This window comes from Microcaecilia unicolor, chromosome 7, assembly GCF_901765095.1.
Source record: "Microcaecilia unicolor chromosome 7, aMicUni1.1, whole genome shotgun sequence".
NCBI classification, from domain to species: domain Eukaryota; kingdom Metazoa; phylum Chordata; class Amphibia; order Gymnophiona; family Siphonopidae; genus Microcaecilia; species Microcaecilia unicolor.
In genome coordinates, this window is record NC_044037.1 from 174,452,772 (window position 1) to 174,479,907 (window position 27,136).

At 43.9% G+C, this 27,136-nt stretch overlaps 2 protein-coding genes across 2 annotated transcripts in view; one reads left to right on the forward strand and one right to left on the reverse strand.

Annotated features, from left to right (window-relative positions):
• Window positions 1-11,836, forward strand: part of TMEM237 (transmembrane protein 237) — an 80,628-nt gene extending 68,792 nt beyond the window's left edge. Inside the window, exon 13 of the mRNA XM_030210114.1 lies at window positions 10,271-11,836. Coding sequence (XP_030065974.1) covers window positions 10,271-10,338 — 68 coding nt within the window. The 3' untranslated portion in view covers window positions 10,339-11,836. The remainder of the gene's footprint in view (window positions 1-10,270) is intronic.
• Window positions 11,837-13,912: 2,076 nt separating this feature from the next.
• Window positions 13,913-27,136, reverse strand: part of STRADB (STE20 related adaptor beta) — a 123,960-nt gene continuing 110,736 nt past the window's right edge. Inside the window, exon 13 of the transcript XR_003942875.1 lies at window positions 13,913-13,924. The gene's annotated coding sequence lies outside the window, so the exon portion shown is untranslated. The remainder of the gene's footprint in view (window positions 13,925-27,136) is intronic.

Sequence of the window (27,136 nt, forward strand, 5' to 3'; positions counted from 1 at the left end):
TGAAAACTCACTTGATAAGACCGCTGTCTAACAATAGAAATAATTAACCCTCTAAATAAATTGCAATAACAACAACTTTGTCCGTATTCACATTCTATCCCATGTATTACAAACATGTTATATGATCTGGACTTTATGTTATGCTATTATTAGATATTTTGTATTTGTTTATATGTCTACTTTGTTCTATGTAATCAGAACGCTTTGTCAGTTCTACATTTATTATATTGTGATCCACATTGAATTTGAATCCTATTTGAGATGTGGGATATAAATGTCATAAATAAAATAAACAAGCTATGGGATATAAATGTCATAAATAAAAAAATAAGCCAGTCAAAGTAAAGTATGCTCAGAGATGCATGTGGCCTGTCTTTTGATGAGTTTTCAGAGCTTCTCCCAAGCTTTAAAACAAAAGTGGGGAATCATGGAACATATGCAACATAATTCTCAATTTTGTAATCTAGTCCACGGTAAGACCTCTTAAAACAGCTGCTGTGCCCATCTACTACTGCTGTCCCTGCTTTCAGTTTCGCTGCCCACCGCCTAGAAACAGTTGTTTCCATAATGCAGTGTGCCAAGAACCTCGTGATTGGAAATGCAGTCCACCGTCCACAAAGGGTTTCCACCTCTGCTTTATACTGTATTTTAAAGTTTTTATGCCATTAGTTTGTGTTGGAGCCATTAAAATCAATTTTTTAAAGTTTCCTGTTCCCCATTTTCTGATTGCCTGAGAAGGAGCTCTTTTTCCAAGAACAAGCAGGACAGTGTTATTAACACATACAGTATGGGTGATGTCATCTGATGAAGCCCAGTGCGGGAAGCGTTTGAGAGTCCTACTGCGCAAGTGCATGTGTCTTCCCACCTACTATGACTGCACAGAACCAACCAGTCTCATCTTTTCCGCAGAGCTGAGAAGACGCTTCACAGAGCCTCTCCAGTCACGACTCATCTGTGGCTGTTTTAACTTACACTTTGGTCTCCTATTCTTTTGTAAGTGATGTGTAGGACCATTCTCTGCCCTTTTTAACTTTTCTTAGATTTTTTTCAGCCCTTCTGGTTTCCTTTATTTTTTCACTGCTCTGTGGCCTTCTTTGGCCTGAGTGCTTCGGTCAGAGTGATCTTTTTTCCTACATTTTTCAATCATTGAGCCATTTGATTCCAGCTATCTTCCATGATGTGTCCCAGAAAATGCCCAGTGGTTTTAAGCAGTGCACCAGGTGTGACGACTATTTCGAGGACTGATCCTCATAATTGATGCTTGCCATGCCTGGGGCATATCCCTGAAGCTCTCCTGTCATCTCTGTCAACAGATGGCGAAAAGGATCCTTAACAGTTCAGAGCAGCACAAAGCTATTTTTGATGCCGAGAAGTCTGGCATGGCCCTGGGAACTGCATCGGACACTGGGGTATGTCTGCATCGAGGAGGTCTCCGCCTGCTTCAGCATTGAGTGTCGGTAGCACCCACTGGAACTGAGCCCCCTCGGATCCAGCATCTAGGACTTGTAAGGATTCAACATCATCCTCATTTGTGCCAAGAGATCCTGATCTGATGTGTAAGGTGTAGGCTAAGAGGCATTGAATTCAGTCACCCTTGAAGCATGGCGCCAGGAACACTGAAGGCATCAGTGTTGCCGATACCTGAGAAATGCCCGTGCCGTGAGAGCCGCTTTCCCTCCAGGGAATTGGCATTGGTGTCTTCTGATTCAGCCCTGATACCTCCTGTGGACTTGACCATGTTGACTGAGCCCCTGCCTTTGCCAGTGCTTGTCATGGAGGAGCAGATCCGGGCCATGATGCAGGAGATACTGAGGCAACTTTTCACCCGAAGCGATGCTGAGGCATCAAGGGTGTTGGGGTCTGACCCAATGTCGGTCCAGCCAATCGTGGAGGCCCATGCACTTACTCTTGGCCATGCACCGACACTGATGCCCAAATGGGGGTTGAGGTCAATGCCAACTGAGGCCCTGTCAGTGTCCAGCCCCTCAGAGGAGAAAGCTTCCATGAGGTCCAGGTCCTCTACCATGTCTTGGCACTCACACTGAGCCTGCCCACTGAGCTAGCAGTTCAAGGCCAGTGCAGACTCAGACAGAGGGCTACTACCCTGAGTCTGAGTCAGACCACTCCTGGGCATCTGAGGAGGAACTAGAGAATCTCTCAGAGGGGAGATCCCTGGAATTTCCATCAGATTCTTCCCCACCACATGAAAGGAGAAAGTCTCCTCCTGAGGAGCTCTCCTTTGCCAATTTTGTAAGGGAGATGGCGGAAATCATCCCGTTTAAGTTGGAGGTTCAGGATGAGCTCAGGGCTGAAATGTTGGACATCATCATCTTTGAGGCCCCACCTAAGGAAACTGCGACAATGCCCGTTCACAGCATCCTCAAGGCTATTCATATGAGATTGTGGAGACCCCCTTCTCTGTGGAGCCCATACACAAGAAGGCTGACAATAGAGTTCAAAAGGCTTCTGGATCCAAAAAACTTCAGCTGATACACCACTCTTTGGTCTTTGAGTCCCGCTCAAAAGAGCCAAGAGTGCCAAATCTTACTCCTCAGCAACCCCCATGGAGGGATGCTTGAACCTGGGACTTAAAAGGGTGGAAAGTTTATCAGAATGCTATGTTGTCCTCCCACACTTATCCCTACCAAGCTCTTCATGACCATGTACTTTGAAGTTCTTGGTCAACAGTATGGTGGAATTTGCAAACACTTAAGAAGGCTGCAGAACTCTGCGAAGTAATAGCCAAGCAACAGGAGTGTCAGAAGCACATGGCCCGGGCAGCCTATAGTGCTTTTGATATGTTGTCTAGGACTTCTGCTGTGGGTATTGCACAAACTTGCTTGGTGCATGTCTCTGACCTGGAACTGGTGGTTCAGGAGCAGCTGGCGGACATACCTTACCAGGGAGATAACCTTTTGGGTGACAAGATGGAGGAGGTCGCAGACTTTAATAAGAAATGAACTGATAAGATCAAGTCGCTTTCCTACCCTGCTCTCACTCCACTGTCCTCTTCCAGGAAGATTTTGGGTACCAGCCACAGGAGACCCTACTATTCTAAAAGGTGTAGGGGCCCTCATGCCTTGAGCCCTTCCCAGTCAGCATAGAGGTATCAAGAAGCTCAAAAGTTCCTGGCAGCTTCCCAGTCAAAGCAAGGAATGAGTTTATATCTGGCTCCTACCATTCTAGAAAGTCTACCGGGAGGCTGAATTTTTTCCAAGAAAGGTGCCCCTTACAACTTCAGATCAGTGGGTCCTCAAACTTGTCCGGATGGACTATGCACTTCATTGGTGAAAACCTCCTCCAAGTTGCTCCAGAGAGTGTCAAAACTAAGCTCTCACCACCACGAACAACTTTCTCAGGAGCTCTCATCCCTTTTGCAGGCCAATGCAGTCAAGCTCCTTCCACCAAGGGAATAGGGGAAAGGATTTTACTGCAAGTGTTTCCTGGTACCTAAAAAGATGTGTGTGTGTGTGGGGGGGGATTCCATTCCATCCTATCCTAGAACTAATGGCCCTGAACAAGTATCTGTCCAAAGAAAAGTTCAGGATGGTTACCTGAGGCACCTTACTTCCCATGATTCAGGTACAATGTTAGCTATACTCTCTGGACTTAAAAGATGCTTATACCCACATTCAGATACATCCCAGTTACAGAAAGTATCTTAGGTTTCGAGCAGGGAAGTGCCACTACCAGTACATTATATTGCCTTATATCCTCACATCAGTTGTTAAGGTTTTTACAAAACATCTAGTAGTAGTCACAGCATCGCTATGCAGACAGGGAGGTCATGTGTTTCCCTAACTGGAAGATTGGATGCTAAAGAGCACATCCAGGGACATGGCTCAGGAATCCATGTTCAGAACTATTCTTTGTTGTAGCTACACTGGAGCCCTATTAGAGACACTTTTCAGGGCCGGGCTTTTCTACCAAACCAGCATACGGATATTCTTGTATATATTGCAGCCCAGGTCTACCAGATCCAGAATGATGCTGAGATTGCTAGGCCATGAGACACCTATGTCTTATTCTCTGTTTGAGAACTGCTCAGTGGACCTTAGCTTCCCAGTGGTCACAGGCCACCGAGTGTAGCAGACATCGTCAATATTATTCCTTCTCTGCAGGAGTCTCTCTTGTGGTGGATAATTCAGTCCAATTTGATTCATGGACTTCCATTCCAAATTGCTCCTCCATACAAGACAGTGACAATGCATGTGTCCAACCTGGGATGGAGAGCTCATGGTGTTGGGCTTCACACTAAGGGTCAGTGGTCCTCCCAAGATACCCAGTTATTTATAAACCTCCTGGAACTTTGAACAGTATGGAATGCTCTAAAGGCTTTCAGAGATTGGCTGATATACAAAATTAATCTATTTCAAATAGCTAGCCAGGTTGCGATGCACTACATCAACCAGTAGGGAGGCACAAGCTTGTACCTCTTGTGATAGTAAGCATTAGAATTGTGGACCTGGGCTTCCTGGAGCGGGATGTTGCTCAGAGCCACTTACCTAGCTGGAAAATGCAACAGTCTGGCAGACAGGCTGAGCAGAGTGATGCAACCTGACGAGTGGTCCCTCAGCATGGGTGCAGCCAAGGAGATCATCCAAAAATGGGGCATTCCTTCAGCGGATCTCTTTGCCATTCATGTCAACAACAAGGTCCCTCAGTACTGCTAGGATCATATGACTCCTTCATTGGAGAACAGGTCTTCTGTATGCGTATTCAAGAGCTGCATGGGAACAGGGTTAGTGGGAACCCTCCCAGGTCCACAGGACTCCTGGGGGATGGACACAGTTCTTGTGGGGTTCCTGCAGAAGTGTAGAATACACCAGGCTATACCTCCAGGACTCCTTGTGTCAGGGTCACTGGTGCCTCCTTCTCCCTGATCAGCACAGCTGCACACACATAGGTGTGTGATCTACAGGTGTGTGCATGTGGTGACTGGGTGACCTCCCAGTTCCAGAGGCTTGGAGCTATGCACAGGAAGTAGAGGACTCAGAATCTTAGAGCTGCACGCAGTAGGAAGCTTGGAGCTGTGCACAGAAGTAGAGGACTCGGAATGTTGGAGCTTCACGCAATGGGTGGCCTGGAGCTGTCCACAGGAAGTAGTGGATGCTGAGTGTTGGAGATACATGTGGTAGGATGCTTGGAGCTGTCTACAAGCACGATAAAGAGCTGTACGGGAACGGACTCAGGAGGCAGACAAAAGAGCATCAAAGGAGTTTATAGGTAGGTATTGCAGACTGCGGAGGAGACCAGGGAGGGGAGGGAATTGGGGGTGGGGGAGCATTGCTGTGCTCGTGTGCTGTGGCGAAGTTTTGCAATGCAGAGTAGTCTATTCTGTATTGCAAAGGCTCACTGCAGCACACGAGCACTGCCATTCTCCCCCCTTCCTCTTCTGCAGAGTAAACTGCAGAAGTGGAGGATGGATTGGGGGGGAGCACAGCTATGCTTGTGTGCTGCAGCGAGCCTTTACAATGCATTGCAGAGTCCAGTAGACTGCAGAAGAGGAGGCAGGGGAAGGAGATGAGTGGGGCTTCTCAGCTGTGGGGAGGTACAATATATATTGCTTAGATTGTGAGCCGGGACAGTACTAGTACCTAGAAAATTGTACTTGTTAACTGCTGCATGCCTATGTGAAGGCCTCAGAAGTATATCAGGTGCACTAAAAAAAACATGTATCAGTTGGCCAGTATTTTTCTTCCAAGACTGATAGCCCGTTTCCCATTTTGCTTACAGAATATTATGTAATAATGTTGGTCAGCCACATAGATAAGCTGTGTTCTGTAGAGGCAGGGGGAGGGAATGGGGGAATTGAGGAGGGCATGGCTGTGCTCATGTGCAGCAGCAAGCCTGTGCAATGCAGGGTCTGCATTACAAAGGCTGCTGTAGCACAATTACCACAGCCATGCCTCCCTCCCTCTCCCGAATCCCCCCTCTTCTGCACTGCAGTCTATTATGAGTAGTTGGCAGAAGGGGAAAGTTGGGGTGGAGCATGTAAATTCTATAATTATGTTTAATAGTGTGCAATGTATGGTTCTGCTAATCTTCACTAGAATCAGATTAACTGTATGCTCTGGGCTGGTGCAGGACAGAATTACTATAAATTAAAGACACTTCACTGCTTTAACAGGTTTATTCAATCAAAGGTAATTAGTCAGATTGGATTTTGCAAAGCAGCCAACAGTGAATATAAGCCTATTAAATCAATGCAGTGTCTCAATTTATAGTAATTTTGTCTTGCAGCAGTTTTTCACTTACAGTTGTTAAAATCATTTTCAATGATATTTACACAAAATATCTGAGGCTTTCTTCACTGTACAAATATCTCTGTAGTCACCAGGTAAAAAAAATGATTTTATGCTGAGGGATTGGGAAGGGCAGGAGGGGACTGAGGAAAGAAGCTGGACCACCGGGTGGTGGTGGGGGGATTGATTTTATGCCTGTTTTGGCGGATGTTTGTCTTTGTATTTTCATTAAAACACCATAAAAACTAAATAACCTTCAGAAGTAGATACTTTTTTTTAATGGGGTTGGGCAGGAATGGAGGAACGTCCAGCGGGGACGGATGAAATTTCTGTCCCCATGCAACTCTCTAATGTGTATCCTCCTATTCTCATAGTGAGGGCTGTGCGAAACTCAAGCAGGACAAGGGGATCATGATCTCCTTGCCCCCTATTGGTTGAGGCAGATATGGTTCTCTCTACTTCTGCAGCTAGCCTCCAAAGAACTGTAGAAACTGACCCTCATCACTCAGAACAAGGGATCACTTCTTCATCCCAGCCTCCAACCCCTGGCCCTCATGGTTTGAATGTTAAGAGGGTAGTGGTTATTCGCTCCAGCTGCAAGAGGGTTTTTCCTAAGTCCTGCTTGCTTCCAGGAAAGATTGTACTAAGAGGTCCTACAATCTTAAGTGGAGGAAGCTTGCCTTCTGATGTGAGAGAAGCCATAGACCTTTTTTCCTGCCCTACACAAAAACTGCTTCAGTACCTTCTACACTTGTCAGTCAGGTTTCAAAACCAACTCAGGTTCACCTTAGTGCAAATGGTGCTTACCCATCATGGTGTGGAAGATGATAGAGGCTGTACAGAAATGGGCCTAGTTGGTTGACTCATGAGGGAGTTTGCTGTTACTCAAGCCCCCTGTCAAACCTCCTACAGTGTCATGGGGATCTCAATGTCATTCTCACCCAGCCCATGAAAATTCCATTTGAGCCACTTAGTTTGTTTATTTATTTATAATGACATTTATATCCCGCATTATGTACTACTACTACTACTTAGCATTTCTATAGCGCTGCCAAACAGAATTCAGGTTCAATGTGGCTTACAATCCATCTGAAGTTTTTGACCTGGAAGGTGTTGTTCTTGGTGATGGTCACTTCAGCATGCAGAATAAGTAAGCTCCAGGCTGTAGTAGCTGATGCACCTTACACAAGATTTCATTATAACAGAGTAGTTCTGCGCATTCGTCCTAAGTGCCTTCCTAAAGTTGTGTTGGAATTCCCATCTTAGTCAGTTGTCCTCACAACATTTTTCCCCAAACTACATGCCCATCCTGGCAAGGGCTCACTGTACACCTTGTACTGCAAGAGAGCCTTGGCCTTCTATCTGGAGTTGACTAAAACCCATATGTGGTAATGTGACTTGTGGCTGACTGCAGGACTCACAGACACAGGCAACAAGGAGTAAGAGTAAACAGAAGAATTCTTTATTACTGTACTCAATTATATAAGAGCCTGTTATATCACAACTCAGTGCAGTGCTGTCAGTGTTCTTGTCAGACCCTAAGGAATCAGTTTCACTAGAGTTGACTTCCGGTCATGCCCCAAGCACAATGTTACTGGTCCAATACAACCACAGTTCACCACAGGCATGACTTCAGCCTGGACACACAACAACAGAGTCTTCCAAGTAAATGCAGGAACTTGCTACCTTGAAAGTCTTCCCCTCTTAGACTCTGGAGATAAGCTTGAGGATCATTCTGTTTTTCTGAGCCTCCCCCAGGTACGCCCAGCCACCTCCTGGGAAGGATTCCTTCCCTCCCAGTCTTCCTCCAAGAGACCTCTGCCCTCGGGGTTTCCCTGAGCTACTCAACTCTAAGGCATTTAACCACCTCCCAGCCTGAGTCCCACCCTTCTGACTCAGCCTCTGACATTTCATGTTAGCACCACCTGCCCTAAGGTAGCTAAACTGCAGCCTCAGTGAGGGAGTGTTCTTAGGGCCACCTGCCACTGTATCACTCCCTAGACAGTCCACCTAGCTTTTATTTCATTTTACCCTAACAGGTTGGGGACAGCCATCAACAAATGCACTGTATCCAACTGGCTGGTATTTTCTTATGCCCAAACTGGACTGTTCTAGAGGGCCATGACATAGCTCATAATGTCTGAGCCATGGCTGTGTTGGTAGCACACTTGAGGTCAGCCTCCATTCAGGAGATTTGCAGAGCTGCAACATGGGCATCAGTCCACAGATTCACATTTTACTGCTGTTTGGAACAAGATTCCTGATGCAACAGTCAGTTTGTACTTATCCAGGTGATAAAGCCTCCTTTTGAGCCACTAGATACTTACAATTTTCAGTACTTAACTTGGAAGGTCTTATTTTGGTGATGGCTTTGCAGACTCATCCAAATTTCCTCCTCAAAATTGTGAGTTCAGTCTTAACCAGTAGAAGGTATCAGGGTTGAATCAGACGGCTGGTCCTGGCTCATTGGAGCCTGTTGCGCTGGTGCCAAATTCTTGGAGGGAAAAAATCCCTCACCATGAGTTTGCTTCTTGGGTGTCAGCAATGCTGATGCCCCAGTGCTCTTGGCGCCATGCCTCAAAGGGGACCAATGACAGTGCTTCATGGTTCCACCCAACTCACTCCATCAAAGTTCCTCGGCATCGATGAGGACAGTGTTGAATCCTGATGTATCCTTGGTGATGGATGCTTGGCTCTTATGGATTATGCCGATGCTTGATGTCAATGGATCCCCTGTGTCTGATGCAGCTCCGAGGGCCATAGGGACCAGTGCCTCTGATGCCAACTTATATGGACCGGTCTTCTTGGTTCCAAAAATACTTCTGCAGTGATCTTGACTCTTGATGGTTCTTTTGGACATCTGGTGACAGAGTTTATATGAAGAAGATTATGGTCAGCCCTCAAGCATGCCATTCACCAGCTATAGGTATTGGTTCCACGATATGGTCTTGGTATACCAAGTGCACATTTTAAAATCACTGGGAGTTTTTGAAGGAACATCAAACGGCTTATTGGTGAAGAAAAAACAAGAACGGAACTATGTGCTGACCAGAGCACTCAGGTCTAAGTGGGTCAATAAGCCATGGAAAAAGAAAAGAAACCTAAAATTTCTGACAAAAACACTAAGGAGACTAAAAGGGAAATGGGGAACACTGGTCCCTTGCAGCACTCACATGGAAAATGAGCCAAAGACTACAAAAGCTTGAGGCGCAAGCTGCAAAAAAATTGTGAGGAGAGACTCTGACAAGCATCTTCACTGCTCCACAGGAAAAAAAAAAACAGACTTCCCGGTGGGGCTTCCAAATGCTTCTGGAAAAGAAGCTGGGAAGTTTCTTGTGCCAGACTCCATCAGATAACATCAGCCATGCTTGCTGTCCTGCTTGTCCTTGGATAAATGTGGCTTACATATATCATTATTGAGCTGTATGCATTAGGGACCCTATTTCATGTAAATGATTCATATTCCCGTCTACTGAAACTTAATTTTGTAAGAGGGCACCTATGTGAGAAGTCCAAAAAGATGCTTATTTTTAAACTTATGTTATAAAGGTATGTAACACATATATGCCTTTATAAAACAAGCTTCCAGAACCAGCCTCAATAAAATATACACAAAAATCACATCACCACTTCCACTCCATCTCAGGCGCATTTTTTCTGTGCACCTATTTTTGAGATACCTATATGGCAGTGAAACCCTTTTTTGTATGTAAAACAGGATCTATGACATTGCATCAGGAGCTAAATTGGGTAGACTAGATAGATCTTATGGTCCTTAGTTGTCAACCTATTTTTGTTTCTGCATAGACACTGATGACAGAGTTTTGGAGATTAGGAACTAAGGAGCCCTCTTATTAAAGCTTTGTGCATGCTAAGTGACACGTGGCCCATATGTTATAAAATAGGATGTGAAGCAGGTAGTGCATGCTAATGTCCATTAGCATGTGGTAAACTTTAATAAAAGGGCCCCTAAGTGTTCCTTTGCTTGTGGAGAAAATGTTAAATAATTGCCCTTTTTCCCCCAGAACTGATGTTTGCGTCTGATATGGAGGAAGGTCCTGAAATGGTAAAAGGAGCCAGTGTTCAGCCCTAGCAGAAGTAACAGACTGCGGTATAGCTGATTTATCTGTATCATGTTGTTGTAAACAAGATATGTATATTTTTGTCTTCTATTGAATAGAATTGCTATTTTAGAGGAATTAATTTATAATTAACTGTGTGACATTTTGAAGGAATTCCTTCTTTTGTAGAAGATCCATATATTTTTAGAGGGTTCGTTTTTCTTGCCGATGCTTACTTGAGCCATTAAACCAGAACAATAGCCACAGACTATATAACACGTGCAAAGAAGGCAGAAGATGAAGCAGAAAGATTCCTGTGTAGGCGTGTCTCTGAATACTGTACCTGTTCCATTTATCCCTAATGATATATGCATTGTGGTGCTGATATTGTAGCCTTAATGTCACTGGTAATTGGCCCTATAGCTGTAGCGGTCAGCATCTGTTTAAACATTGGCAGCTGCTGAATATCTAGGTATAACAGGCAGAGCGAGGAGTTACCCAGATAACTTAGGACAGCTTTTTTGCTGTCCCAATTTAGCCAGATAGTTACCTGAACATGGGTACTGAATATTACCAGTCTCTGGGTAACTCCTGGTTGTGCCCTTGGACCGCCCTGGCATGATCTGGATAATTCTATATGTCACATAGAAACCGTTGTACATTTCTCACTTATCTCTATTTTTTTATTTTTTATAATGCTGTGAGCCCCACCCCAAACACATCATGTTTGAATAATATTAGAAGTGCTCAGTGAAATACATATTACTCAGGCGAGTCTACTGGAATGGTAATATGTCTTATTTAGACATTGCACTTCTGCCCTTCCTTACCACCTATACATTTAAATATGCATCGTTCTTATTAGGTGAACACTTAGCACAAGTGAGACATGTACAACGGTTTCTATGTGACATATAGAGATATACTCTGAAACCAGGACGTAGTGATACCCCAGTGTTATTTCAGATGATCTGGATAATGCCAGGTACAGCCTTGGGCACCTGCTGCCAGAATAAGTGCCACTGATGGGCAGATGATCAAAAGCCCTGCACTGTTCCAAACAGCGCTCTAAAAACAGTGCTGGAACAGTGCAGAGCTTTACTGCCCCTATGATCAGAGGTAATAGCATGCAAATTTATGCGTGCTATTATCTGATCATAGGTTAAAGTGCGGGATTGTGCCTGAGCATGCTGTCAAAAGTCCGGACCTGTCAAACACAGGGACTGGAGGTCCGTGGGACCCCAGACTCCCCTGCAACTACAAGGCCCTGTGGCTTAGTGCCCCCCTAAACCCCCACACCCCAAGCTGGTGACACGGGGGATGGTGGGGCCTGCAGGCATGCAAATACATGCTGGACAGGGCTCTCCATTCCTCCTTAATGTTCTGCAAACCCTAACGCCAGCTCTGAGCTGGCGTAGGGTTTGCCACTTGCAGCGCGCCAATGTTTGGCACACTGCCCGCTGATCATTGGGAAGGAATATGTTTAGCATGCATTTGCATGCTATTTACGCTAACAGCCCTGTTTAGCATGCTACTTGTGGTCGAGCACGTTGTTTCACATGCTCAGGGGCTCTGATCATGGGGCGATAGCAAGTATGGGCACTAGTATGGTGCTAATAGCCTCTAGCGCCCACATTTGCTTCTGATCATCAGCCCATGAATGTCAGGCTGGTTATTGCCTACCGCTCAGATATTTGGTCTGACCATCATTGTCATATGGATTTTATGGACCAGTTACAAATTAGTTGTCTCTCATGTCTTGAGATGTAGCTAGATTTCTGCTGTAAGAATAGCTTAACTAAGCTTCGTGTTGTTTGATGTTATGTATAAAATTTTCATCTTTTCCTTACTGTATACAGGACATGAAACATTACATAAATGTCAAATGTACTTTTTAACCTATCACTAAATTTAGCAGATGTAAACAGAGACTCATTACCCATTAAAGATTATGCTTGTAGCAGTGTGCAGTCTGATTAATGGGTACAGTTATATTGTGGTTACTTACTGAAAGGCAGAGGAGTGTGGTAGCCATGTTAGTCCACTCTTAAGGTTATCAATAGAAATCAAACAAAATAAAACATGGAAAAGAAAATAAGATGATACCTTTTTTATTGGACATAACTTAATACATTTCTTGATTAGCTTTTGAAGGTTGCCCTTCTTCGTCAGATCGGAAATAAGCAAATGACATTTGCTTATTTCCGATCTGACGAAGAAGGGCAACTGGGTGGAATTTAGGGATTAGGTGAGAGATACCAGGGGCTAAGAGATTGAGCAGGGATTAGCAGATCAACGAGGACTAAGTGATTGGGTGAAGGGTATGAGTAAGGCAGTGAATATGAATGCAGAAAGATGGGGAGGGGAGACAATCTGAAATACTTAGATCAATTGGGAGTTAGTTAAAAAGGACCTAGCAGCTATTGAGAGGGGAGGGCAGGTCTTTGAGGAGGTGAGAGAGAGTGGAAATGGGGGAGGTAAAAGGGGAATGAGAACCAGGACAAGAGGTAAGATATAAGAAATGGACTGGTGGTAGAGAGGGGATGAGTGACAGGGAAAGAGCTGGGGCTGGTGAGAGGATGAGAGGCAAAGGAAGATAGATGTGGGTAGGGAAAGGGTGATTGAAGAGGATGGCAATAGCAAACTAGAAAGACAGGGAGGGATAGAGTTTGATGAAGGCAAAAGACAAAGGTTGGCCCAGTGGAGGACTTAGGAAAAAAAACAACTAAAGGAAGTGGTGAAAAAAGACCACAACCAATCAAATTGGAAAAAATAAACTTGACTAGACAACAAAGATACACAAGAATTATATTCAGCTTTTAAAGAATGAAATGTCAGCTTTAATTCCTTAAATTGGGTAAAGCAATGACATTTAAGCTACAATACCAGATTCTTTCTGATATGCGGCCATGCTCGACATCTATGCAGTTCATTCCACAAGATAGGCCCAAAGGCAAAAGTTGTACTAAGGTGCCACAACCCTTTGAGCAGGCCCTGGTTCCATGCTTACCATGGAGGAATTTAAATTCCTCTATCGTATCTTTATCATATATTCATCCAGACGGTTATAATGAGTGTTATCCTTTATTTATCCAAATATTTAACAAATTCAATATTTGGATAAATAAAGGATAACACTCATTATAACTGTCTGGATGAATATATGATAAATATAAAATACAGTTATTGTAATTGTTTAGACCCGAGTATGTGTCTATCGTATCTTTGCTATCCCACCTTTTTTCAGAAGTATACATGTTTAGATCGTAAAGTCCATCTCCGTAATTGTTATGGTGAAGACCACTGTAGAGGCTGACTGAAAGTAGTTTTTTCAGTTTTGGTCAAAACTGAAACTGCCACCGAAACTGTCTGAAAGCTGTTGGCTGAAACAGCAACTGCAGCCAAAACTGAAGCTGAAAACTCAAGTTTGGTTGTGTAAATGTGAACCAGTGAGGGCCACTGGGGATTGTCAGAGCTTGCAGTCTGCATCCCTGTGCAGTATCCATGCCAGAATAAAATAATTTAAATAACGGAAGACTGTTTTTACCTCCAAGCAAAATAGCCCTGCCTACATCCATGGACCACAGCTAATAAAAACTGAAACTAAAAGCCACAGTGCTTTTATAGTGGCAGACATCATAACTCCACAACAGAGGCTAATTCTTAAGGAGCTGATCATCCCAAATTTACAAATTCCTGCTAAAATTATGTATCAAAAGCATTTTTTGGCGCACACTATTTACAATATTAATTACTGTGCGAGATCATAACTGCATTAGAACTACCTTACAATCTGTAGTGGTCTAGTGATGCAGTCAGGGCAGGAGCAATGCCCCAGTTTCGGCAGCCATTTTGAGAGCAGAACCAGAATGGATAGGAGTAATTGGGGACTGCACCTGCCCTAATTACACCCCTAGATCACCAGGGATTGTAAAATAGGCTCAGGGGGAACCTGTGGGGGGGGGGGGGGGGGGGGGAGGGAAAGCACTTAGGGGTTCAGGAGGAGGGACAACTCTTGTTGGGAAGGGGGGAGGCAGACAAACAAACAGGACAAAGTATGAATTTTCAGCTTCTACAGAAAACACATGGTCATTTTTGGCCAAAACCAAAACCAGTCAGAAAAAAAGATTTGGGGTCAATTTCGGTGCAGTAATCAAAACCGAAATTCGGCCAGCTTCTAGACCACACACCATTTTGGTACCTGCCTTCTGAACCAACTCCATCTGGTTTATATACTTTTGAGGATGAAGTCTGCAGAATTACACACAGTAGTCCAAATGAGGCCTTCACCAGAGACTTCTACAGAGACACTACACCTCCTATTTCCTCCTGGTCATTCCTCACCCTATGCACCAAATATTGTTGGATCTTGATTAGGTCACAGATTGTATGATGTGCATTGCATAAGCTTGTCAGAGCCCACAGGCACTGCCTGAACAACTTTTAAACCAATGGCATGGTTCCATTTTTCACTGATGCACAGTACTTCTAAAATACCACAGTGTGCACACAGAGTACAGCTTATTAGCTCACTGAATTTGTCACTGATGGGGTGTTTTAAAAAATGTAATTGAAACTAATAGGTTTTACTTTATGTATGTTCATTGAGTAATTTTCTGAATAATTACTTGGAATCAACATTTATTGTACTTAGATCAGATGAACCACTGTTGGTAATTAGTTGGAGAGAAAGCTCACATCTCTGGTTACACATGTAAATAAAGTTTGTAAGTTTGAATGTATTTGTCTCCTTAGTATCATAATACTTCATACAGCACTATCTCTCCCACTGTCATCCCTTTTATCTGTCATATCTTCAATCTTTCACTTTCCACTGCGACTGTTCCTGATGCCTTCAAACATGCCGTAGTCACACCACTCCTTAAATAACCTTCATTGAACCCTACTTGTCCTTCCAACTATTGCCCCATCTCTCTCCTACCTTTCCTATCCAAGATACTTGAACCGCCGTTGTCTTGATTTTCTTTCCTCTCAAGCTATTCTTGATCCACTTCAATCTGGCTTTCGTCCCCTTCATTCCACTGAAACAGCACTTGCTAAAGTGTCCAATGACCTGTTCCTGGCCAGATCCAAAGGCCTCTATTCTATCCTCATCCTTCTCGATCTATCTGCTGCTTTTGACACTGTTGATCACAGCCTACTCCTTCATACACTGTCCTCACTTGGATTTCAGGGCGCTGTTCTTTCCTGGTTTTCTTCTTATCTCTCCCATCGTACCTTTAGTGTATACTCTGGTAGATCATCCTCCACTTCTGTCCCACTGTCAGTTGGTGTACCTCAGGGATCTGTCCTGGGACCTCTTCTTTTCTCCATCTATACTTCTTCCCTTGGTACTCTGATCTCATCCCATGGTTTTCAGTACCACCTTTACGCTGATGACTCCCAGATCTACCTCTCCACACCAGAAATCTCAGCAGGAATTCAGGCCAAAGTATCAGCCTTATCTTTCCCCCTAAACCAACCTGTCCTCTTCCCCCATTCTCTATTTCTGTGGATAACACGCTCATCCTCTCTGTCTCATCAGCTCGTAACCTTGGGGTCATCTTTGACTCCTCTCTCTCCTTCTCTGAACATATTCAGCAGACTGCTAAAATCTGTCGTTTCATTCTCTACAACATCAGCAAAATTCGCCCTTTCCTTTCTGAGCACATGACCAGAACCCTTATCCACACTCTTATCACCTCTCGCTTAGACTATTGCAACTTGCTTCTCACAGGTCTCCCACTTAGCCATCTCTTCAATCTGTTCAAAATTCTGCCGCACGACTTATATTCCGCTAGTGTTGCTATATTAGCCCTCTCCTCAAGTCACTTCACTGGCTCCCTATCCGTTTCCGCATACAGTTCAAACTCCTCTTATTGACTTACAAGTGCATTCACTCTGCAGCTCCTCAGTACCTCTCCACTCTCCCTACACTCCTCCCCGGGAACTCCGTTCACTGGGTAAATCTCTCTTATCTGCACCCTTCTCCTCCACCGCTAACTCCAGACTCCGTTCCTTTTATCTTGCTGCACCATATGCCTGGAATAAACGTCCTGAGCTGGTCCGTCAAGCCCCATCTCTGGCCTTCTTTAAATCTAGGCTAAAAGCCCACCTTTTTTATGCTGCTTTTAACTCCTAACCCTTACTCATTTGTTCAGTACCCTTATTTTATCATCCCCACCATAATAATTCCCTTATCTCTTATTTGTCCTGTTTGTCTGTGCTAATTAGATTGTAAGCTCTGTCGAGCAGGGACTGTCTCTTCATGTTCAAGTGTACAGCGTTGCGTACATCTAGTAGCGCTATAGAAATGATAAGTAGTAGTAGTAAAACTAAAGCTACAAAGCAACATAAAAATCTGACAAAACTGGGCTACATTTGTTCCAGACTCCTGTCTGCAACAGTGGTAAGCATCAGGGAGGTAGTTCTGTGATCTGCTGGTACTTTCTAGGTTCTTAAATACAGGCACGTATTTATAGAATTGCACTAGATGTTTATAGAACTGACAGAAGAAACATGACATGCATGTAATGTCCAGACACTGTCCTACCTTCTCAATTCTGGCAGTCCTGGGTTTATGTGTGCATTGACCTGGGGTAACGTATGTCTCATCTTTAAATTCAACAGTCTCTTTGGATTCCAGTTATACTGCTTTGTCTCCAAAACATCATGTGACTGCAAGTTCCACAGTAGAAGTATACGTGAAGGGGCATAATCGAACGGAAACGTCTATCTCCATGGGCGTTTATCTCCGAGAACGGGTCCGTGAAGGGGCGGACCGAACCGTATTTTTGAAAAACATGGACGTTTATCTTTTTTTGAGCTGGGCGTTTTTGTTTTTCAGCGATAATGGAAACCGAAAGCGCCCAGCTCAAAAACGAATAACTCCAAGACATTTATTCGTGGGAGGGGCCAGGATTCGTAGTGCACTGGTCCCCCTCACATGCCAGGACACCAACTGGGCACCCTAGGGGGCACTTTTACAAAAAAAAAAAAAAAAAGGTAAAACAGCTCCCAGGTGCATAGCACCCTTCCCTTGGGTGTTGAGCCCCCCAAATCCCCCTCAAAACCCACTGCCCACAAGTCTACACCATTACTATAGCCCTAAGGGGTGAAGGGGGGCATCTACATGTGGGTACAGTGGGTTTGGAGGGCTCCCATTTACCAGCACAAGTGTAACAGGTGGGGGGGGGGGGGGGGGGGAAGGGCCTGGGTCCACCTGCCTGAAGTCCACTGCACCCCCTAATCACTGCTACAGTGACCTGCATACTGCTGCCAAGGAGGTGGGTATGACATTTGAGGGTGAAAATAAAAAGTTGTGAAACGGCATATTTTGTGGTGGGAGGGGGTTTGTGACCACTGGGGGAGTCAGGGGAGGTCATCCCCGATTCCCTCCAGTGGTCATCTGGTCATTTAGGGAACTTTTTGGGGCCATATTCGTGGAAAAACAGGATCCAGGAAAAGTGCCCTAAAACGCATATTTTTTTTCCATTATCGGCGAAAGGCGCCCATCTCTGATTGGCTGATGACCACGCCCCAGTTCCGCCTTCACCACACCTTCGAAACGCCCCCATCAACTTTGTCCGCATCCGCGACGGAGTGCAGTTGAAAACGTCCAAATTCGGCTTTCAATTATACCGCTTTATTCGTTTTTGTGAGATAAACGTCTATCTCCCGATTTGGGTTACAATATAAGCGTTTTTCTATTTCGATTATAAGCAGGATAGTGGACCAAATTCTGTATATGGTACCAAAACAAAATGAGCACTAAACAGTATTCTATAAACGATACAGTGAGTTTGGCATAGATCCACACCTAGCATTTACACCAGTGGTTCCTGGAGGCACCCGAACCAGTCAGGGTTTCAGGATATCTACAAAGAGTTACCAGAAGAAAACACAGGTGCAGTTAGGTTTGGATAATTTTTCATTAAGCAATAATGAACGCAAAAGCACATCTGTACATTTGCTTTTCTTATTGCTACAACCCCCGTGTGTTAAATTTATCTACAGTATGATGTTTGGAGTACTGGGGCCAGATTCATAATTGACCACTGCTGACTAATGGTTCCCTGTTTACTTTCTCCACAAACTGTTACATATTTTCTATGATATTTCCCCTCAGTTATCTCTTTATTTTAAGCTGGATAAAGATAATAGCTTTTTTTCTCTGAGGACAAGCAGGATAGCTATTCCATATGAAGCGTGATAGAACCATGATGGCAGAGGAGAAAATACAAAGACAGATCATCTTAATTTGCTCATCAGTAACACCATAGAACTTGACTGGCTGGGGTGCCTCCAGGACCAAGTTGGGAACCAGTGAGGTATGGCAGTAACAGCAAAGGGGGGGAGTAGCTCTCTGTGTCAAAAATAGTATTTAAAAGCAACTAAAGTGCAGCAGATGCAAGGAAAGAAGGAAGCACTATGGGCCATCCTGAAAAGAAGAGGAGGCACTTCTATCTAGGCTGGCCTGAAAACAGAGTAAATGGATAGAGATCTGGTGAAAGATATGGAAAAAGATTATTATTATTATCAGCAGCATTTGTATAGCGCTACTAGACGCACGCAGCGCTGAACACCTGACACAAAGAGGCAGTCCCTGCTCAAAAGAGCTTACAATCTAAATAATACAGACAGACGAGACAGTTACGGGTGAGGGAAGTAATGGGTGAGAAGGAAGGAAGGGACAAGGGGAGGGCAATTGAGTAGTGGCTAGGAGCCAAAAAGCAGCAGTGAAAAGGTGGGTTTTCAGCATAGATTTGAAAACAGGTAGAGATGGAGCTAGACGTATAGGTCCAGGAAGTCTATTCCAGGCATAAGGTGATAAGATAAGAATGAAAGGAGAGATGATGTTTCTAGGTGATTTCAACCTGCCAAATGTGGACTTCAGAATCAATAAGAAGTAGAGTGTGGATGGCTTTCAAGGGGCTTTGCTCAAACAAATGGTGATGCTGGATCTGATACTCCCGAACAGAAACAGTGGGGATGATGTAGATACCATGCATTAGAGCACAGGGTTTCCTAACATATGCATTGAAAAAATAAATGCTTCCCTGTGCAGTAGGCAAATTGTATGGTAATAAGCTGTGCACAAAAAATAGAGTGTGCCAGCTTCATTCACAAATAGATCTGCATTAGCAGTAGCCATACTTGTAGTTGTATGTATGTGTTCGTATGTGTGCTGGGGAGGCGGCTCTTGTGGTTGGAGCATGCACTAAAATAAGTGCACTATGAGTTTTTGATAAATTTACAAAGAGATTTTTTTGAAACAAGCATTCAAAGATTTTATAAGTAAAACAAGCTCAGATCAAGGGTGTAACACTAATGTTACATAGGAACAATTAGTTCTACAGCTGAAGATCCAATCACAATCAAGTAATTATTTGGTGGCGGTTTAATAGAGTTATTAATAACATTCTCTCCCCTGAGTTTGTCACATACCACATATTGTGTTGATGTGAGGAATTCTTATTCTATGCATAATCATCTTTTTGCACAGCGTGGCATTTCATGTGTGCATTCAACTCCGGTTATCAATACACAAAAGTCCCAACATTTTGTTTCAGCATGCCTAGCATCTACTCCAGCTCCTACCCCCTCAGCCAGAAGTAGTTGTGGATCCTGTATGCTCATGGTGAAGAGAAGAAACAAGCAAAATTCTCACTAGCACTGACTGCAGAAGTTTGAACCTTTTACTCCTCCTCAGACCTTGCATTAAAATACCAGCACTGCCTGCACTTTTTTGCATCTGTACTAAATAGCCATTACTTTCATTATCAAGGGATTTAAATGATCTGTGTGCTGACATGGATCAAGGCTTTGTTCACAGCTCATGCACAAAACTCATTTCTGTGTAAGGTGCACTCAAATTTGTATGCAAAAGCCAAATTAATCTGGATGCAAAGCCTAGCTAGCACACTTTATGGCATTAGGCCCAGTATATTTCATGTCCTTGTAGGTTTCACCTGGCCATCAGTGATCATCACATGGGATGGTTTAATATAAAAGTTTAGCCCACCAAGCTTAAAAGTCTTTGATTTGAAACATGCTGACATTGGCAATCATAGACAAGTACTTTAATGAAGAGATGGTAGGCGGGAAGAGAGAGGGGAAGTGGAGGAACAGAGACTTCAAATAAAGAAGCTATAATAACGACAGCAAATCTTGGAATGAAAATAAAAGCAAGAGGAAAAGGAATGTGGCTGGAAAAAATATAAAGGCACCAAGATTAGGAAAGGCTTTCAAAGAGGAGAGCACAGGTATATGCATAATACTGTTCTAAACCATGGAATGCATGTATACTTTGAAGGCTTGCGTAAACCACACCCACAATGCATCTTTTTAAAATCTGCACCTATCACTGGCATATATTTATAAGTGAGCAAAAAAGCACAAGAAGCCTTCAAGAGTGTATGGGTGGGGGTGGGGGGTCAAACTAGTGCACTTATTTGATGCCCCCCCTACACACACTCTCTCTCTTGAAGGCTCATTGTGAGTTTTTGCTCACCTGTTGTGTTTGGTTGTGCTTTGGATTACCCCTCTCTTACTCTCCTTATAAGTGGCACATGTTCTAAACTCATCATTTATAGATAGACCTAAAATGTCCTTCCATTGCTGTTATTGCTGAAACAACGGGCTTCCAGTAGTTACTGAGTCAAGGGGTGAGAAAAGACATAGAAAATCAATACCTTTTGATTTCTTATTCTTAATTGCTTTTAAAATATTTCTGTAACTCTTTCATGTTGAAATGTAGAGGAGTGAAACAAACTATCTGAATACATGCTGGTTGGGGGACGGGGATAGTGCTGGGCAGACTTATACGGTCTGTGCCCTGAAAAAGACAGGTACAAATCAAGGTAAGGTATACACAAAAAATGGCACATGAGTTTATCTTGTTGGCCAGACTGGATGGACCGTGCAGATCTTTTTCTGCTGTCATCTACTATGTATGTTATGTTACATTCTGAACTGTACTTTTTATACAGCACAATGTGAGGAACGTACAAGGGAGTGAAGATTTCTTATAAGACAGTGTAGGTCAGTATAAGTACTGATAACTTTGCCTATATGTTAAATCATCAAATGAGGACATGTCCATTTTGATCATGTTTTATGACCCTACAATGCAGACCTATGACACAAAGTAAAACAAGCTTTAAACAAACATTTAGCAATACTAATATAAGGGATTCCAAACATTTGTTTTTCCTAAGTTTACCATGATGTATCTGTGGCAATATAAATCTCAGAGCATTCTAGAAATACATTAATACACTCAGTGGTTTATTGGTTTCACAAAAATCACAGTTCTTGGAAGATAAAGTATCAAGAAATGATGGTAAAATTCAAACCCCGTTTGTTTATAGCAATATCCCTTATGCGAAAGGCATCACAGGCACTCCAAACCGAGAACAATCAAATCAAAACAGTTAACTATAACAAAAGGGTTAAGAATAACACTTAAAATATTAAAAGCTAGGCGCACATCTTTGGTACTTTTAGTTTATTTTATAAACAAATTCAGAAAAGCATGGCTTGTCATTTTATTGCAGTAAGGGGGGGGGCTTTATCAACAGGTTAAGACAGGTTATTATGTTAACTGGGGTTGTTAGGTCTCATTGCATATAATGGAACCTATGCTAAAATAGCATGTTAGTGGTAAAATAAACCATCTTAAAAGTAGCCCACGTTGATAACGCCCCCCCATATCCTCCTTGAGCAATTTAAAAACAGTCTCAAGCCACATACGTACCAACAACATCCAAGGCATGCAGAAATTAGGCCTTACCTGATCATTTTCTTTCCATTAGTCCTTCCCACTATTCCAGAACCTGTAGGATAGTAATGTCCAATAACCAGTAGGTGCAGATAGAGAACTAAAGACTAAACTGAGACATATCTCTCCTGGCATCCAATCCAGCTCCTCAGTATTGACATAAAGCAGTAAGGATAAACTCAGAACACAACATTAAACAACCCACTAACCAGACAAGCAAACGTGTGGACCTCTCTCATCTCTGGACAACTTGTAGAGAACGAGAGATAAGCAGGAAGCACTATGCAAGGTGACAGTCATTATTTGACCCGTTACTTTGCACTGACTTACATAAAACCTGTGTGATGTTTAAAAGCAATCTCTAGAGAGGGTGGGATCCTGGCACTGCTGCCCTGAAGACCTAAGCCCCAATAGTGGCTTCCGAGCACACTTCAATGTTCACCCTGTACTGTTTGGCAAAGGTATGCAGTATTGACTTCATTGCCACCTTGCAAATATCCACCAGAGACAGTAAGGTCGTCTCCACCCAGGATGTCACTGTACACCTCGTAGAATGAGTCCACATGGCCTGAGGAGCCTGCTGCCCTGCATGCAAATAAGATGATATGATAGTCTCCTTCAGCCATCTAGCAATTGTGGGCTTGGAAGCCAGTCTGTCCAATTTGTGAAACTGATTCGTGACTTCCAGATATCTAATGAGGACTCTATGTATATCAAGAAGCTTCAAGGAAGAATACTGAGCCTCTTCGTCCTCTCTGCGAAAGGATGGAAGCTCCACAGATTGGCTGAGATAAAATGCTGATACTTTTGGAAGAAAGGAAGGAACCATACACAGGAAGACCCCCCACCTCCGAAAAACAGAGAAAGGGATCCCGACAAGAGAGAGTCTGAAGCTCCAAAACCCTATGTGCCGATGCAACAGCCACCAAGAATGCTATCTTTAGCATAAGATCTTTCAAGAAGGTCTTCTGGAGAGGTTCAAAAGGAGGTGTCTGAAGAGCCCAAAGGACTAAATTAAGGTTCCACTCTGGACACGGTATACGAAAGGGAGGCTGCAAGCAGCCTGCTCCTTGCAAGAATCGATAATAACCAGGTGAGCAGCAAGAGACGTCTTCTGTAGTCGGCACCTGAAACAGGCCGAAGCCACAACCTGCATTTTCAGAGAACCCAACACCAATCCTTTCTGAAGACCTGCCTGGAGAAATGCTAAGATGTACATGATCTGAGCAGAGAATGGAGAACATCCACACTCAGAACACCAGCCCTCAAACTTCCCCCATACCCTAGCATTTGCCATGGATGGATGTGAAGCGTCTGTTCACGCTTTCCAAAAATACTAGGACTAGGGGGCATGCGATTAAACTACAGTGCAGTAAATTTAAAACAAATCGGAGAAAAGTTTTCTTCACCCAACGTGTAATTAAACTCTGGAATTCATTGCCGGAAAATGTGGTGAAGGCGGTTAGCTTAGCAGAGTTTAAAAAGGGGTTGGACGATTTCCTAAAGGACAAGTCCATAAACCGCTATTAAACGGACTTGGAAAAATCCAAAATCCCAGGAATAACATGTATAGAATGTTTGTACGTTTGGGAAGCTTGCCAGGTGCCCTTGGCCTGGATTGGCCGCTGTCGTGGACAAGATGCTGGGCTCGATGGACCCTTGGTCTTTTCCCAGTATGGCATTACTTATGTACTTATGAGCTTTTCTGAGCCTGAAGCAAGGTAGCAATGACCGAATCAATATTTTTTTTTTGTTACATTTGTACCCTGCGCTTTCCCACTCATGGCAGGCTCAATGTGGCTTACATAATCTTTTCATTCAACCACGCCCTGTCAATGGCCAAATCGATAAGATCAAAGGGGCATGGATCCTCCATAAGCATCGGACCTTGCTTCAGTAGGCTGTGTACCTGTAGAAAACCGATAAGATTGCTGCCCAGCAGCTGAATTGGGTCCGCATTGTCAGAGAAAACTCGGACCAGAAAGGGAGCAAAGTTGCATAAGGCATTATGCACTGCCCTAAGCTCCAAGCGTGTGCACTGGCCCTGCTGGAGAGCCCAAAGTCCCTGGCATATACAGGTGTAGCACCAAATCCAAAGACGTGCTGCCACTAACCATTGCCCTCACGTCCCATGGGATTCCTGGCTTGCACACACTGCAACTCCCACCCCCCTGACTCCAGCTGGTGGATCCCACAGCAGGAAAACTGCTTAATTGCCTCTGCGGGAGTCGCTATTCTCCTTACTAGCATAAGCTCCATACAACACAGTCCCATGCAGTGAGTCAGGATCCCTCCCCTGCACTAAGTAGAACTTGTAAGCCCTCCAAACAGTTCCGAGTCAAACTTTAGTCAGAGGTACCAGTGCTGGCTGCTCCCCCCAAGCTCACTCTCCACATGTTTTACCCCAGATGAGAATGAATCAAGACTGATGCTCTGTCCCATGCTCTCCAGTAAATCACTTTTTTTCGTTAAAAGATTGATATGCTGAAAAAGGAAACAGCGGAGAGGTGAAAGGAGGGAAGAAGTAAATTCACAGGGCATCAGAGAGAGAGACAGATCTGAAGACCTCCAGATATGACTCTGCAGACCATCGGCGTAGTTTTGACTGTTTCATTTGGGGGGGGGGGGCAAAGGACAGGGCGGAGCATATTAGCATATTAATTTGCATATATACATATGCAAATGAATATGCTAATATGGTGGAAGGAATTGAAATTTACAGACAAAATATCACAGATGTACATTTCAAAAAGCTGACATATTTCAGTTAATAAATTCTGAATAAAATACTTTTTTCTACCTTTGTTTTCTGATCATTTAGTTTCTCTATTCGCAAATGATATGTATGCTTAATTTGCAGTTCCCTCTCTTTCAAGCATCCCCTCCTCTGCAGTTTGGCAGCTGGCCTCTCTCTCAACTGTCCTCCTATTGTCCAGCAGCTCACCCTTCTCCCTCTCACCTCCTGATTCTGCAGGCCTTCTCTCTCTCAACGCCCCCCCCCCCCCCAGCCTTGTGATTCAGCTCATTCAACCTCCCTAGTCCAACAGCTTCTCCCATTTCTCCCCCCCCCCCCCCCCCCCCACTGATCTGGCAGCTTCCCTCTCTCTGACCCCCTCCAATTCGACAGTTCTCCTCTCTCTCAACCCCCCAGGTGCCTGTAATCCAGCAGCTCTCCCTATCTCAATCACTCCCCGCCTATGTGATCCAGCAGTTCCCCCTCTCTTAACCCCTCCTGCCCCTGTGATTCAGTGGCTCCATCTCTCAAACAACCCCCCCCCCCATTCCAATCTCTCTCTCAAGCCTCCCCACCAGCACTTGCAATCCAGCAGCTCCCTCTCTCTCAAATACTTCATCCATCGACCAGCTTCCTTCTCTCTCACTCGCACCAATACAGCAGCTCTCCTCTCCACCCCCCACCCCATCGACTTTTAAATAAATGCTTCTCTTCTCTAGCAGCGGCGAACGGACAAGCGCAAAAACAGCAAGCAAGCGCAGCCAGGCTCAAGTACTCCGTCCTTCGCTTTCTGAATCCTGACCTCTCAGCGTCCCGCCCAAAAGAAAATGACATCAGAGGAAGGCGGGACGCTTGCCCGTTCACCGCTGCGGGAAAGAAGATTAAGTTGTTTTCGTCGTCTTCGTCGTTTGCCCCCCCCCCCCCCCAGTCTACGCCCATGCTGCAGACTCAACCCACAAAGCTCAACAGGGGACCAGCTGACCAACTGCACCAGGAGCAAATCACTGAAAAGTGTGTCCACCTACTGGAGACAGAAAATACTGAGGAGCTGGATTGGATGTCAAGAGAGATATGTCTCAGCTCAGTTTTCAGTTCTCTATCACCACCTGCTAGCTGATGGACATGTTCTGAAATAGTGGGAAGCTACGTAATGGAAAGGGTTATTACAGCTCATCGTATTCTGCCTTACTGCTTAAAGCATCTATTTCAAGGACCAGAAACACCGTTTAGCATGGATAAATCCATTTTTCATATCCAGAAAGTAAATATATTGCCCATCTTTATAAAGGAAAGGAAAATGCAGATGAAGTAAGAATTAAATGTGGTGAAAATGTATTGTATAAACTGTTTGATGTTGCTGTCACTTGAAGGATTTGAATGCACAAATAAGGCAGTGGTTTACACATTACTCTGAGCTGGCATTAACCATGGTATTTCCTGCTTTCCTCAACATTTTTATTGCATCTATTTTGGTGTTACCTTTGGTGTTGCAGTAGAATAAGCAACGGTTTTACCAAATTGAGTAGGAAGTCACAATCATTAAGATTTCTCTTTTGCATTCTGGTTTTCATTTTATTCCTGCAGAAATGTTCAGGTTTAAAAATTTAGAGCTCCTTCATAGCTATTCCCAGCATTGTTCATGCTACGATACTGAACCTCCTCTGAAACTCTTAACAGGGATCCTATTGACACATGTAAAGCATACATGCTGCACAATGGATACAAGGGAGGATATGAGGATTGACTTCATGAAAGTTGAACAGCTGTAAAAGACACTATGGGAAAAATAAACGGAAACAAAAGAGAGCAACAGAGTTATGAACAAAGGAAATTGATAGGTGGAATCAAGATAGTACTAATAGTACTGCTTTAAAAGAGGTCAAATGGCTCAGTGGATTAGTACAAGAATCGTTATTTCAAAGCCAGTCTAGTTCAGGTCATTGTCACCTAAAAATCTATGTATCACTTGAAAATCACTTACAGGGTATTGCACATGAGCAGGTTGTCTCAGTTCTACTCCCAGTGAATCAACACTAGCAATCTCAACAGCTAGGCTAAAAGGCCACAGTGAATTGTTTAACACTCTCATCTTTAGAGGCAATCCTTCTAAAGAAGGGCTGGAGGACAAACACTGGAAGAGAAGTGTGGGGGAGCTCATTTATACTGAATTTCTCATAAGCCAATATCTCAAAGCTTCTAAAATTCTAGGTTGCTGTGGTGACTGAATATTGTAGCACGGTGCCTTGGCCTTCATGGCACTATGCATGTCATGCTCACATGTGGAAAATATTCAGAAAGCAAGTAAGGGGGACTG